Source organism: Parasteatoda tepidariorum, chromosome 4, assembly GCF_043381705.1.
Source record: "Parasteatoda tepidariorum isolate YZ-2023 chromosome 4, CAS_Ptep_4.0, whole genome shotgun sequence".
Lineage (NCBI taxonomy): Eukaryota > Metazoa > Arthropoda > Arachnida > Araneae > Theridiidae > Parasteatoda > Parasteatoda tepidariorum.
Genome location: NC_092207.1, coordinates 65,022,174 through 65,037,449, shown reverse-complemented (window position 1 = coordinate 65,037,449; position 15,276 = coordinate 65,022,174). Strand labels below are relative to the sequence as shown.

Below are 15,276 nucleotides of genomic sequence, written 5' to 3'. Positions count from 1 at the left end.
TATGCAAGTCAAAATGAAAGCTTAGAAAAGAAACTGAGACACGCAGGTACTTCTTGACTTCTTGTTTAGTCCATCTTCGTTAAATACACTGAAAATCTAGACTTTTAATTTTGTTCTGTTTCTTTTAATTTAAATTTGAACTTCGCCCTCTCACAATTGTAAGCCTCATATTATGGGAGCATGAAGAGTTGTGTAATAAATTTGAATGAAAAAAAACTACTAAAAACTACTACTTGAAGGTGTTTCATTTTCAACCTTAGTTAATTACTTATCAATCTGAAGTATGTTTTTTAACAATTGTGGAGGTATTTATTTAGCAACCTAAGTTGTTTCATTTAACTACTCAGGTTATTATAAATGTAACTCAGGTGTATTTTTTGTAGGTGGGAAAGGTAAATTTTTACTAACGTGAGGTGCATTATGTTCTAAATCAGTTAATTATTTTTCAACCTCAGGTATCTAATTTTATGCTTGTTGAGGTATTTATTTATCAACCTATGGTTAGCCGTTATACACTTCAGGTTATTATAAATCAACCTCAAGTGTGTTTTTCGACAGTTGGATAGCTTGATTTTTATGAATGTGAGGTGTTCGGTGTTCTACTTTAGGTTGTTATTTTTCGACCTCTGGCATTATTTATATGGTTGAGGTATTTATTTATCTACCTAAGGTGTGCCACTTTTCCCTTCTGGTTATTATAAATCCACCTCAAATGTATTCTTTGACACTTGGAAAGATTATTCTTAATTAACGTCATGTGTTCCGTGCTCTACCTTAGGTTATATATATATATATGTAACGATGGTTACTAGAAAATATTTGATATTTTTTAATAATTTTGATGGAACAATTGACATCGTTCCTCCCGTATCACAAAGTGCCGGAATTTCAATTTTTGTGCCATCACTTCCCGACGTAATCACATCACAAAAATATAAAGATTTTAAATGTCATTGATCATTAATACCATTTTCTACACCATTTCCAGCATTTTTGTTACATTTGTTTTGAGAAGACTTATCATTAACTTTTTCACTCTTTTTGTCATATTTGTTTCGGGGAGATATATCAGAAACAGTTCCATGGTGAGTTTTTTCAGTTGATTGTTTCATTTCAATACTATTATATTTAGAATGATTACTATACTGATTGAAACCAGCTCCATATAGGTAATTATAATTTTTTCCCATATAATGCTGCTGATCAGTCTGATATCGGAACTGTCCTGGACTACTCCGATAATTATTTGTAAAATTTCTTTTTACTTATGGTGCATTATATGCAGCGCATCTCTGAAAAGTAGGAGAAAATTGTTTTGGTTTAGTACCTGTCTGTTTATTCATACCGATTCTTAAAGATTCAAATTCATCTAGTTTTTCTGCCAAATTTAAAGAACTATTCATAGAATTCCATGCATCAAGAAAATGTTGCTTTACTTCATTTGGTACTCTAGTTTTGATTTGGTTAGCAATAATTAATTCCTTCAATTCTTCAAATGATTCTATCTTAAGCTCAGCTAGCCAATCATTAAAGTAAGCAGATATTTCATTGCACAAATCGCGCCAAGAATCTTGAGAATTTCTATGAGTTGAAAAGAGTTTAAATTTTAATTGCTCTGGATTAAGTTTATACCATTTTAATAATAAGGTTTTTATATGTGAATAATCATGAGCCAATTCACTAGGTTCCCTTGTTAGTTGGTTAACAATATCATAGGGTAACAGATTCAATAAATAAATAACATATTCATTTTCTGGAATATTAGCCAATTTGGCTTTAGCTTCGAAATTTTTTAAATGCAAAAATATCTCATCTTTATGGGGGTCAAACGGTTGTGAAAATCCCATTAAGGAAATGTTTACATTAGATGAATTTACACTTGAACGTGTTTCCTTATAATTACTTTGAAAGCTTAATTTATAGAGTTCAAGATCTTGATTCTTAGTCTTTAAAATTTGTAGCTCTTGCATTTCTTTCTTTTTTTCTAGCATACGATTTACAATTTCTTTGGTTAACCCCTCATTGTAATTCTTATCTGATGTTATTTTTTTCCTGATTTCGGAAACTGGTTCGGTATCACTTACTATATAATATTCCTAACTCATCTGCCAAAACAATTAAATCAGCTTTTACTAGTTTACCTAAATAGGATATAGCTTTGTAATTATTTTTTAGACTTAAAACCTTTTCTTTTAAAAGTTGTAATTCTGATTTTTCCCGTTTTTCTTCCAAAATTCTATTAACTATTTCTTTAGTTATAGATTCGTCATAATTTTCTTGCGTTACAATTTTATTTCTTATCTCTGGAACTGTGTTATTTTCATTTACATCTAAATCTAATTCATTCGCTAAAATTACCAGTTCCGATTTAACTAGTTTCCATAGATATGCCATTTTCACAACATTAATTATCAATAACTTAAAAATAAGGTACTTATTTTTGAAATAAGAGAAATCAAAATCAAAATCAATTGATAATAAAAATCAAAGTATTACATTCTTAAAATACCGACACACTCTATATACTTCTTAAAATACCAACACACTCTATAATAAAACATAATTTCTATTTATAACTATCTTCACTATTGTAATAAAACTATTATTTGTAATACACTTAATTCAACAAAATTATTTTCAAAACTTACCGATCTTCATCTGTTCAACAACGCGAGAGCACATTATAAAAAACACAATAAACAGTCCTTTTCTTCCTTCACTTTTCAATATTTTTCTCCTGCGAGAGTCAGTCTTTTTCCTAGGACGCATCAAGAATAGGGGCGGCGAAGATCATCACTTGGCAAGCATACAGGGCGGAAGTAAGGTCATCCCTCCTTCGGCGAAGTTCACCGGGCTCATCGGGTTTCAGGGGGGCAAAAGGAACCTCCGACTTTCCGTTCCAAGAAGAGATGGGGCTGATAACGGGAGTTCATCAAACCATTCTTATTGCATCTCTTAATTCCAGTTAATTTCTTCAAAGTAAAATTTACTTGCAATAATCTTTAAATTTACATGCTATTCCATTGGGTTCCGGGCAGAGAGAATCCTGCCGGCTTTGATGTAGTGCTCTTTCTCTATTTTTTCTCGCAGCTCTTGAGCCGTGGCTTTTCATTAATCATTATTTTGTTGATTCCAATTTTCGCAGTCATATTTCAATTATTTTTAATATCCTTTTCTATAAGGATGACAACATAATGAATTTTCTATGCTTTTATTGAGAAAAGAATAAAGAAATCTATTTACAATTTATATACAAACGGAGCAGAGGCTCCGCGACACATCTTTACCGTTTCATTTCCAAAATATAAGTGTACACTTTTTTAAAGTAACATATGTTCATGTCTTGTGATCCATTTAACCCAGATGTTAGAACCGGCGTCTGGAAGATCTTAAGACCAGATGGAGATGAACTAATATCTCAACATAGTCTTGATTTAAATGTTATTTCGGCTTCTTTAAGCTATTTTATTGCGTGGTGTGGATTCATTTTATAAATAAAGATTTCATCGCTATTCAACGGAACTTACTATATACGCGAAGGGCTAAGTTAAGTACGTGAAAGAGAAATTTAATGTTCTCAGAAACCAGATAAGCTTATCTGCAGATAGATATAATTCTTTTTGAGTTTAGTCTCAAAAGATCCTTTTAATTTTATTAAGCTAGTATTTTAGATNTATATATATATATTTGCATTTTCAGAAATATTAATTTATCACCCTAAGATGCGACATAACTTCAGACTTATATAGCTCAATCTAAAGCTGTTTTTTCAATACTTACGAAGGAAATAATTCCCTAACATGAGGTGTTATACGGTTCACTTAGTTTATTAGGTTTTAACCTTACTATATTAAGAATATAATATATATAAAGATATTATATATATTTTATGAAGAATAAGGTATGCAATTAAATTTTTTCACTAGCAGAGATCTTCATTTATCAACCTGATGTTTTCAATATTATACCTTCGGCAGTAATTCCTTTGGTTGTTGAGTTATAAAAGAAAGTTTCAAATGCATACTATGTATACATATTTAATAGATTGATTAAATCATCTTGAAATGACGCCTATCCGATTTCCACAGTGGGAAAAAAATTATGTGTGGGAACTCATATTTTTAGAAGATAGTTGTCTACGGTGCTAGAATTTTTAAAGCTATAAAACTGAAAATTTAAATGATTAGTCTGAAATTCAAATTACTTTTAATTAAAACTAAAATTTCATTTTCCTTACAAACCAACAAAATTATTTTAAATACTGTTTCCCGTTGAAACTTGGAAGTGTTGGTACCTAAAAGGAAAAAAAAGAATTAATAAGAAAGTCATATTTACAATAATAGTGGCAGGTTTTAAAATATTAAAATATCAGAAACTGATTTTTTCATAATTTAAATTGACTGGATGAAATTAGTTTTCTTCTTCATATAAATGGCATTGCACTTCAGCCGTTCTATTTAATCCTTGTATCTCTAAAGCTTGACAAGTACCTCAGCCACAAAATAAAATATTCTGAAGAAAGAACTACCATTAACAACATTCACAGAAATTCAAATATATAATTCCAATCTTATTATGAAATTTTAAAACTTTTTATTTTCTTATACATCTGGTATCATTGTGGTACTTGTAAGTTTGATAATTAGATTTTCTTTCTTTTTTTCTCACAAATCTTTAAACTCAATAAATCAAGTCTATATTTTTATACTTTTTGTCAGTGAAACTAATAGCTTTTTTTATAAACTTTTGACACTGATTCTGAAAAGGACTTCCGTTATTGTCTATCACAACAGATTAAAAAAAATAGTTATTCTAATAAAAAGTAGTGTTTCTTAAAAAAATAGTTATTTTAATATTTCGTAATCAATGCATTCAAGAATCTACAATTCAAATTAAATGCGATTATTTGCAATTGATTTGTTTTCAATTCAGCATTAAAATTGTATAAGAAACAATACTGACTTATTTTTGAAAAATTTAAATTTTCCGAAATTCGCTAATTTTTGAAGTAGTGTACCATAAGCAGCTGCATAAAAATGCTCGTTACCTTGAAACAAAGTGTCATATAGACTTTAAATCGGGTTTTATTTAATTCTGCTTAGTACTCGAATAAGTCATAAAAATCTGCTTCGTAAATAACTATCAAATTTCGAAAACAATAACTGCAGTGAAAAATAGCGTTTTTGTGATCAATCATGAAAAAGTGAGCTAGAACAGTTACTAGTTTTCAATTATCAAATATCTGTAAAATTATTTTTATCAACAACTGCATAAATTCTGCAGTTTATTATGAGAGATTACCTTTTATTATTTATTTTAAAAATTAAAATAAAACAAATTTGGGTTTAGCTGCTTTAAGCCCTTTTCTATTTTGATTTATTATTTTAAATGTTACTTATTTTGTATTTTTCTGAATTTGTAAATCATTTGCGTGACTTTAATTCTGTTCTTTTCACACAGCTAAATTTTATACATTTATCGCACAAAGAAAACCCTTTCTTTATTAGAAAGGAATTAGACTCTAAAATCCACAATATTATTATTACTATGAAGATTATGATCTTTTACTAAGTTCGCTGGGTATGCAAATGCATAAAGCACTGAACAAGAAAACAAATTCCGAATACGATTTAGTTTTAAATGCATCGTATTTTTAGAAAAATAATGAAACTCAAACAAAAGTTGCAATTTTAATCGTGACAAGAATATAAAGTGAAGCATGAAGCCAGACTGCGGAAATAAATCTTTCCGTGTCATTGCAATGATACGCAATTCTGAAAACATTGATGTAATTTATTGCAAAAGACTTTAATGCGATTTATTTTACTATCAATCTGATAAAACAATTAGTTCAAGAATAAAAATCCTTATTTCATGATTCAAAGGTTTATTTTTATAAGTTGATCACAAATCTTACATAGCTTCAATTTTTCAGTTTTTTACGTAAGTGAGAATTATCTTGTTCTTTTAATTCAATTTAATATTAGTATATTTTTTTTGTAATTTATTATAAATTTATAAATAATAAATTCAATAATTATATATTTTTAATTGATAAATATGTATATTTATAAATTTCTATATTGTTTTATATACAAATAAAACCAATGTAGCCGGATTTTATTTTTCAACAATAGAGTTACTAATGTTGTGTTTTATATCGAATCAAGGTATGGAATAGATTTAAGCAAATTTTAGGAATAAAACTTTAAGAAAAATGTTTTAAAAGCACAAGCATTTCTAGCCCAAAAAATGGTCTAATATTTATTCCATAAAAACTTAATAATCTGTTAATATTATCTTCATTATTTATGTTGATCACAAAATTATTAATTAATCTTAGCTGCTTGCACTAAAAAAAATATTCAGCTAAATCTACCGGAATTTTTTTAATTTAGCATGCTTCTGTTGCTATTGTAACACCAAACATTTTGGTCATTTTTTTTTCAGAAGTGTTTGAGAAAGGATTTTAAAATTAACAATAACATATGATTTTAAAATACATGATGAAATTTCGTAAATGTGGTAAAACTAGGTAATTTAATCATGATACCTTCGAGCATGACATAAAACTATTTATTCGTCAAATTTTACTTTCCAGTTTTGTATTTATTACTAAATCTGTGGTAGTAGGACAGTAACATTTTTAGACCAAAATTACAGGTAAATCATCAACATAAAAACGGAAAAATTACCAAATAAATGGTGCAAAGACCTTATATATTAGTTTTAATATCAGAATTAAGTTTTTCAGCAGATTTTCATTCACTCTGAATTAATATGATTTAGGGGATTTCATTCTAAAAAAATTTTGAAATAGATAAATAGTTTGATTTTGTTTAAAGTTATCAGTCATGCGAGGTATAGTTTTATCAACTCTTGCATAAAACTTCTTAAAGGAGATTTTAAAATTTCATTGAAAGAAAAGATAATTTTAAGGGTCTTGGATTAGTAAATAATTTAGGTTGAGCTTTGTACTTTTCTTTATATTAAAATCTAAATTTTCAATGAACTCGTTTCTATAATTTTTAGTGAAATAGTAGTTTTAAAATTGTTTAGTATAATTTTTTTTAAATATAATTTTGGGTATTTTTATTTATTTTATTTTTTCGAATCTCCTAAAGTCATTAATTAAAGGGATTCTGCACTTTTTTGACACCTATATTTTCTGATGATTTATGGATTTTTAATACATATTTAATTTTAAATAAGAGGGATAACTTTAATAATTATTTTAACAGGAGTGCATAGTTTTTTTATTTAATCGAATTTTGTGTCATCATTAACTAGCTAATTCACTAAATTCTTTGAATAAAATATTGATTAAAAAATACTTAGTAATACATTTGTTTCAGGAAAGCAAAACTAAGAAAATGTATAAAGTTATTATGGTCTTACTTCTTGTAACCTTGGCAACAGTTGATGCGAAGGACTGCCATTGTCCACCCCTTATATGTCCCCTAAATGCGAGATCTAAAAGAAGTCCTGATACCCCAATTTGTCCATCATGTCCTAACAGAAAGTGCCCTCCACTCATGATTAGACCAATTGATGATTGAGTTTATTTGGGAGAATAGAAGGTAATTTTAGAAATATTTTTCCTAAAAATACCTATAAATAATGAAATGCACTTCGATTCTTAATTATTATCCAATTTTGACATTTCGTAACAATAGTCAAATAATCAGCAGTAGACTGTCATTCTAATTAACCGTAAAATTTACGTCAATAAACATTTTTTGCCCAATTGTATTGAAACCGTGTACGGTATGCTATTAAAACTATGCAAACTCTACCAAACTCTACGGTTTTTCAACCATTTTTAGGTAAAATGGTTTCAAAACTGTAAAAAAAAGAATTTTTCTTGATATTAGAGCTAGGCTTTTTGTTAAAGAAATTGGAGAGTGCAGGTCGCTGGAAACTCTTCATGTGCTGAAGCTAATGGAGAAAATACTGTAGTGGACTCGAACCCCCGTTCTCTCAGCCATAAGACAAACAGATTATGTGTCTCTGCTATAATGTGTTCACAATTGCAAGAAAATAAGAGGCTTCATTAAGTGGGCTTAATTGGTACTATAAAATTCTGGTTGATTAACTGCATTAGATGAAATCAATTAATAAACGGTTTTTCTTATAGTTAATAGTTTGATTATCATCTTATTTATGGTTATTTGACTGAACAATTAATAATAATCAAACTGAAATCCGGCACAAAGCTGTAATTAAAATTTTGGCGCTTTAAGAAATCGTAAAGCGGGAAACGTTTTCTTTTACTTTTTAACACAGATTTCGGTAACATTAATAAAAATATATTATTTAAAAATTTTACTTTTTCAGATCATCGATCGCCCTTGAATGTGAAAATTCAAGTTTGAAGACCCGAAAAAATAGGAATTAATTGATTTTATTTCAAAACTTACATTTGTCATTCAAAGATTATAAATAAATTAAGCTTTAGGCACTGATTTTACTGAAATTAACAAATCTTTATCAGAATGAACTAAAAATAACGTTTAGGACCACTACTTCCGGCATTAATAATAAAAACCATTGCTTTGTAATGAAATATTTACAAATTATTTGTTGAACTTTAAAACAGATAATTATGACTTTAGAAATTGATTAACTAATATTAACCCTCTGATTCTCTCTTGATAAATTGCTTCTTTATTGGTTTTGGTAATAAAAAAAATAATAGTTTGAATTAATTTCAAACTTCATTTTTTATTGCATTAAAATAATCTGCAATTCATTTTTGTATAATTTCGAAATTGTTCATTTTTTGTTTTCAGGAACTTAAAGGCAAGTGCAAAACTCTAAAGCAGAAAATTGATTGCGATATTTTCTAACATATTTTGTTTATTTTAAAAATAAAGAATTATATAGATATACTGTGTAATAATTTATTCGAATTGAATCAAAATACAATAAATTTTGTAATTGAATGATGTGGTGAAATAAGTGAAATGGAACAATGCCCTCTTTTAAACAGTAGTTTTTAATTTACGGCTTTATTTCATTTATTTATGGATTTGTTTGCTCTTATTTTTTTGAACTCCTGCTGAGAGAGTTTTGTATATCATGGTAAATCCCTCTAACAGAGATGAGGATTTCGTGAGTGATACCATTAAAGTTTTTATTTAAATTTTTAAATGCATAAAAAATCTTGAAGTCCAAGAAAAAATGTAGTGTAGAAAATAAATTATTTAAAATTTCCTGCAAAACAGTTTTTTTTTAAGATTCATATTTTTTTCTAAAAAAAGTGTTTACTGGAAAAGCCAATAAGAAATGAAAAGGGAGGAAGTGAGCTGCTTTTAACACTCTGTCCTAAGTTTATGAAAAATTTGTTTTCTACAAAAATTGTGCATTTTATTGTCTATAGCACTATATTAAACGTTTTTTATAACATTAAACCTTAAGGAGAATAAAACAATAAGAAAATTGTGTAGCAGTGTAAAAATGATTGTTTCTTCTTAATTTCTTGTTAATACTATCAAAACTATGCTTTTTGATAAAAAATAAGTTTATAAATTATAGTAAAAATTTTCCTATCTAAATGCACTAAACAGCTATTTTATAAATATTTAATGAAATAAAAAACTGAAGAAATAAAAAATGGAGCAAAAGAATTTGGGTCTTCGAATACTAAAAATTATGAAATATGAATACTAAAAATAAATTAAAAAGTAAGAAAAAATGGAAAGAGAGTTTCATAAAAGAGTATACTATAAATTTCGAGGTCTGTCATAATTTTTTGGAGCATAGCATAAAAACCAATCATTTGATGAAATAACCTTTTAAGTTGCGTATTTTTTACAAAATGTTTGGTATTAAGAATTTTTTTTTTATTTCCAATGCAGCAGGAGATATAGACATTATCCTAACGCCGTACAAAGATCAAAAGAAAAGAAAAATACAAATACAGAAAGATATGAAATGCACAAAATACGAAAACAAAAGCAAAACATCAAACACAAAAATTAAATCAAGAACTTAAATTGAACAAAAGTTCTCTGGCCTCCCAGTATCGGGAGTAGATGCAGTTCTTTGTGAGAACTGAACAGTTGAAAAGATGTTCAGCATTCATCGTCGCACCACTGCGGCAGAGGGGGCAGGCAGGATTATCCACTATTTTAAGACGGAAAAGATGGGAGTATAAGCAATCGTGCTTGGTAGCAATACGAAAGGCAGCTACAGCACTGCTTCTTGGGCAATCGGAGAGATTAATGATGTCATTTCCCCACGATTTTTCTTTCGTCCTTTCTTTTAGCAATGATATATGTGTTGTCTTAATTGCATTATTAATCATTAACGAAGTGGATTTATAGCTAACCAAGTTATTTGGGGATTGATTAACAAAGCAACCTTTTTTGGCCAGTGCATCAGCTTTTTCGTGGCCGGGGATACCACAGTGGGATGGGATCCATTGTAAGGCAATTGTTTTATATTTTTCACCTATATCTGTCATTAAAGATTTACATTTCACAATGGACAAAGAGCTAGGGGCTTGAGAGTAGTTGGCAATGGCCAGAATCGCAGCTTGGGAATCCGAGAAGATGACAGCTTGATCGAAAAGAGAAGGACGAGCATTTAAATGAGTTAAAGCTACTTTGATTGCCTCAACCTCACCATCAAAAGCTGTCTTGACTGTTCCCAACGAAATATAGTGGGTGAAATGCTCACCAAAAATACCAGCACCGGCAACGGTATCCATCTCAAGCTTTGAGCCATCTGTATATATGTGCAACCAAGCTTCAAGAGGAAAACGATTGTGGATAGTCTCCATCCCCGTGCTGAATAAAGCTGCTGTACAATCCTGGGCTTTTAAGACAGGACTCATAAGGTCCCGGTGATATAATATTTTGCTAGCTTCCATAGGGTTTAAGGGGGGAAGCAAAGGTTCAATCCGGGAAGGCATATCAAATTCATCCATCACTTTTAATACAGCTTGAAGGTAGCCGTCCTGAGTCTTCAGCCTACAAGGTTCAGACTTGGTCAACATAACGCTATGAGGTAGGCGAATTAGTTTCTGATAGAGCTTTAAAGCTGATTTCTTTATTTCATATTGTATAGGTAATTCATTGGTATATAGCGGAAGTGCGTCAATGGGTGTGGTCTTGACAGCACCGGGGACAAGACGAAGTGCATTATTTTGCAGTCGTTGGTACTAAGAAATATAATTTTAAAAAATAGAAATTTTGGTAAATCGTTACCCATATGAACAGATAAATTACTAAATGTAGATGTAAACGTATAGAAAAATAACCAAATGTAGATAAAAACTTTAATTAGCTGTAAACGTGTTGGTCGTGAATTGAATCGCAAACTTTTCATAAAATGGACATATTTCAGAAAAGATACATTTGCAATACAGTATTGTAAACTAAGCATAAATAGCGTATACAAGTATCTCGACCCTTGGTAGATGAGGGATAGAGCATTCCCGTCTCAATGTGGTAAAACGTATTCGAATCCCAGCGATGGATGGTTCATACCAATTTTACTCCCCGATTACTCTGAACACAGTACTGCTGTAAAACATCCTCAGTGATAGACTGGTTTTGGGTTGATAAATTGTCTCCATCGGGCAAAACTTGAGAGCTTTTCGTAGTTTTCCTTTCCATGTAACGCAAATATAGGTTAGTTAACTCAACAATATTTCCTACGGGCTAGTTTGTTCGAATGCTTAATCCAGGATTCCCTAGTCTTCTAGGTAGGGCTCTAAATTACAAGGAATAATTAACCATTGATAGTTGTTAACATTTAGTTAGTAGTAGTAAATTTAATTATTTGAAACAAAATGCTAGTAATATCAAGGAAATTAAAATATACACTTGTGAACGACAAATTTGTTAGTTTTATATTTTTTCCAATTACATTTGCCACTCAAATAAAATTGCAATAGTTTTTGTTTCACACATAATGGATGATTTTATCTTTCAAAATGGCGTATTAAATTAGATATTTTTTTAATTATATTCAGTGTATGTAGCAGATTAAAATTATTTTAGGAAGCTCAAGAAAAGAAAAATGAATAAAATCATCCTTGCTTTTCTTCTTTTTACGTTATCAATAATTGATGCTCAAAGTTGTGATTTTCGACTTACATGTCCACTAAGGGCAAGAGCTAAAAATAATCCTGAAATTCTCTGATGTCCTAACTGTCCAATAAGAAAATGTCCACCACTCACAGAAAATCCAGATTTATAAAATATTTTGGTGAATAAAATGTTCTTTTTACTCTGTTTCGCTGTCACAAGAAACTTGCTTGAAAAAGTTTGATGAATCAAAAATACTTTTAAATTATTTCATTGATATATCAAAATAAAGCAGTAAAAAATGCCTATAAATAGGAAAAATATTTTTTATATATATTTTTTTTTCAAGTTTAAAAAAGAAACAGAGGTAAGCTGGTTAGCCATAATACCCACTGAATTCCCATATTTCTGTTGTGCGAAAAGGTGTGCTGAGAACATTGGTAATACATTTGAGGATAAAGTAATTGGAATCTTATACTTACTGCCAATTATGATGAAAAGTACCAGCAATAAGGGAGTCAATTTTTTTCACCGTAAATTTATTTTTAACAAAATATATTACAGAACAAAAAATTCTGATTAACCGTAATTTTTTGCAGTAATAATTACCGTAAAATCACTAAATCACTCTAATTAAATAAAAATTGCTGTAAAAATTACTTAATAATATTTTACGATAAAGATAGAGATTTTGCGGCAAAAAAATTTTTTCGAATGTTGACCCAAAGTGCCGGTACTTAATGCCATAATTTGATACGAAGATTTCCACAGTGCATCGTAAAGTATATCATTATTTAAAGAAATGATGCATCTTGAGCTTTAATTGAAATCGTGTGTAAAACATCATAAAATTGCATGAAATAGGAGCAAATAAATAAATCTCTACGTGACATTGAAATGAAAAGGAAAGTACTCAAAAGGAATGAAGTTTATTTCACAATAAAGGAATGCAATTTGCATTACTTCTTGTCTGTTCAAATAAAAAGAGAGAAATAGCTCATTTCAAAATTGTTTTTACATTACAAATCTGAAATCATTTTGATACATTGTCTTTACTTGTAAGTATATGCTACATTTTGATATAGAAAAAAACATATGCAAAATGCATGTTTAAAATTTTTTCATTCTTATAAAAATAATTTTAGTCTTATTCATACTGCAGTCATATGCATACTAAACATTAAAAACAATTTGTTTGAAGCAAATAACTTAGGAAAATGAAGCAGAATCTATATATATATTTCTCTTACAAGGCGACAAAAAAAGCCTCATTACAACTCCCCGAATGGCAACGCTAGAAAATCGACCAATGATTGCCGCTAAAAATGTCACATGCCAAATCTAGCCTAGGTGGCTTAACATATAGCGCTTTTAAAAACGGAAACTGAAATAAACAGAGTGAGCATTCTCACCAAATGTGATCTCTTCCGAAATTCACCCTATCAGCTGCGGCAATCTCATACTATTAAGCTAGGCAGAAGTGAGTAGTCTTTGTCGATAGACCTCTATTTTAGTATTTTGTCGAAAGCGCTTTTTTTCACGAATTTATGTATTACGAATTTATTTGACGATTTTTGATTTATAGAACGAATTTATTTGTTTTATTATTTTTATTAGTTATTCATTGAAAAATGAGTCTCAGTCGTGCTGTTACGCTTTAAGATTTTATACTATAGCACATTTCTAATAGGTTTAACGAATTACATGTCATTTATTTGAATTCAAATTTATTTTAATGACTCAGTATTTCCTAAAAATATGTAATTTTTTAAAAAAAAATTTTTTATATGGATTTGAATGATAGTTTTGAATTCTTAGAATTTTGTGCATTTGCAATGTACCTAAGTTAGAACCGAGCGAAGCGAGCTTTGTTTGCGAAGCAAATCATGCAAGATTGCGTAGCAATTTTCGGGGGTTGGCGAGCGTTAGCGAGCTGGGGGCGCAGCCCACTAATAGATAATATTTATCTCCAGGCAGATGTGTCTCAAAGGCCCGAAAAATGAAAAGTCGCATGATTTACATATTTATGAAGAGCATGATATTCGGTGATGGTATTCGGTCACACGCCGTAGTCACTATATTTTAATAATTAATAATAATAAATTGTAATCAGTATCGATCAAGAGTCCATTGTATTTTAAATATACTCACATTTTGCATCTACTCAAGTCTTTAAATGCTTTGAATAGATCTTTTAAGAAGCATACAAAAAATCTAAAACTTTAAAAATTTCTAAAAGTTGCTTTTAATGGAAAAATACATAAAACATGCTTTTTGTGCAAAAAAGTATTATATTGATACTCAATATATGTATACATGTACATAAATATGCACAGCCCCATAGCCTAATTATTAGACTCACTATAAGAGTCTATGCAAAATCTTAATTATCAGGTGATACTATAGAGTTTTATTGTTTTATACGAGACTGAAACCAGTTTGCACTTGTTTTCTTTCGGGTCCAATCCTTGTCCAATTGGTTAAATTAAGCGATGTATCATATAAATTCGACGATTGGATAAATTAGACGATATATTGTATAAATATGAAATACTTACTATCAGGTATTATATTATTGTTGCAATAATTAGATCAAATTATTAGACACATTGCAGTTTTTTAATAATTACATGTTTTGCATGAGTTTATATGCAATACTTCTATATTTAAACATGCATATAATGGGCTTTTATTCAGGAAATTCTTTACATACTTCCTATTTGTATTTATTTAACGTATAGCATTACATTGTTACCTAATTGATACACGAACGTAAACAAGTGCAAGCCCCGGTTTCAGGTGCGTAAAACAATATATATCAGTGGTTGTTAACTGGCTGCCCGCGGGCCCCTTCTGGCTCACCAAGCCTTTTTTTGACAACTAAAATATATTAGTTGTCCTTTTCTGCAGACAATTTTCGTAAAAACTCCATATTGGTTTAAAGTACTTTTCCTTGCTGAACAAACCTAATCTCTTCGTTTCTGTGAAATGTAATATACCAACTGTGCAAAAAAATTTATTTCTCAGGCAAATATCTACTTCTTAATTTAATTTGTAATTCAATAGTTTTGAATCAGACATTAATCTTTAATGCTCCTTCAAACAAGAAAGAGTCATATACAAAATGTTGATAAAGTAGCTGCCCACCATTTGACTGGTGTTTTTAATTGCGACCCCCAGCCTCATATGTAAGCTGGAAACTCCTGATATATATATATATATTGTTTCACACATAATG

At 29.4% G+C, this 15,276-nt stretch overlaps 1 protein-coding gene and 2 long non-coding RNA genes across 4 annotated transcripts in view; 2 read left to right on the top strand and 1 right to left on the bottom strand.

Annotated features, from left to right (window-relative positions):
- Positions 1-5,752: 5,752 nt before the first annotated feature.
- Positions 5,753-8,887, top strand: LOC107438460 (uncharacterized). Its single transcript, XR_001583371.3, has 3 exons — positions 5,753-5,943; positions 7,356-7,580; positions 8,793-8,887. It is a non-coding gene; the product is annotated as an uncharacterized lncRNA (long non-coding RNA).
- Positions 8,888-9,985: 1,098 nt separating this feature from the next.
- Positions 9,986-11,002, bottom strand: LOC107438455 (uncharacterized). The gene has a single exon (XM_016050755.1). It carries the CDS (start codon positions 11,000-11,002, stop codon positions 9,986-9,988), a length of 1,017 nt encoding a protein of 338 aa, XP_015906241.1.
- Positions 11,003-12,946: 1,944 nt separating this feature from the next.
- LOC122271063 (uncharacterized) overlaps positions 12,947-15,276 on the top strand; it is a 5,576-nt gene continuing 3,246 nt past the window's right edge. The window contains exon 1 of one of the 2 annotated variants that reach the window (XR_006226140.2): positions 12,947-13,096. This is a non-coding gene — a long non-coding RNA (uncharacterized lncRNA). Of the gene's footprint in view, positions 13,097-13,383; positions 13,519-15,276 lie in introns of those variants that run through there. The other variant, XR_006226141.2, reaches the window with a different exon arrangement.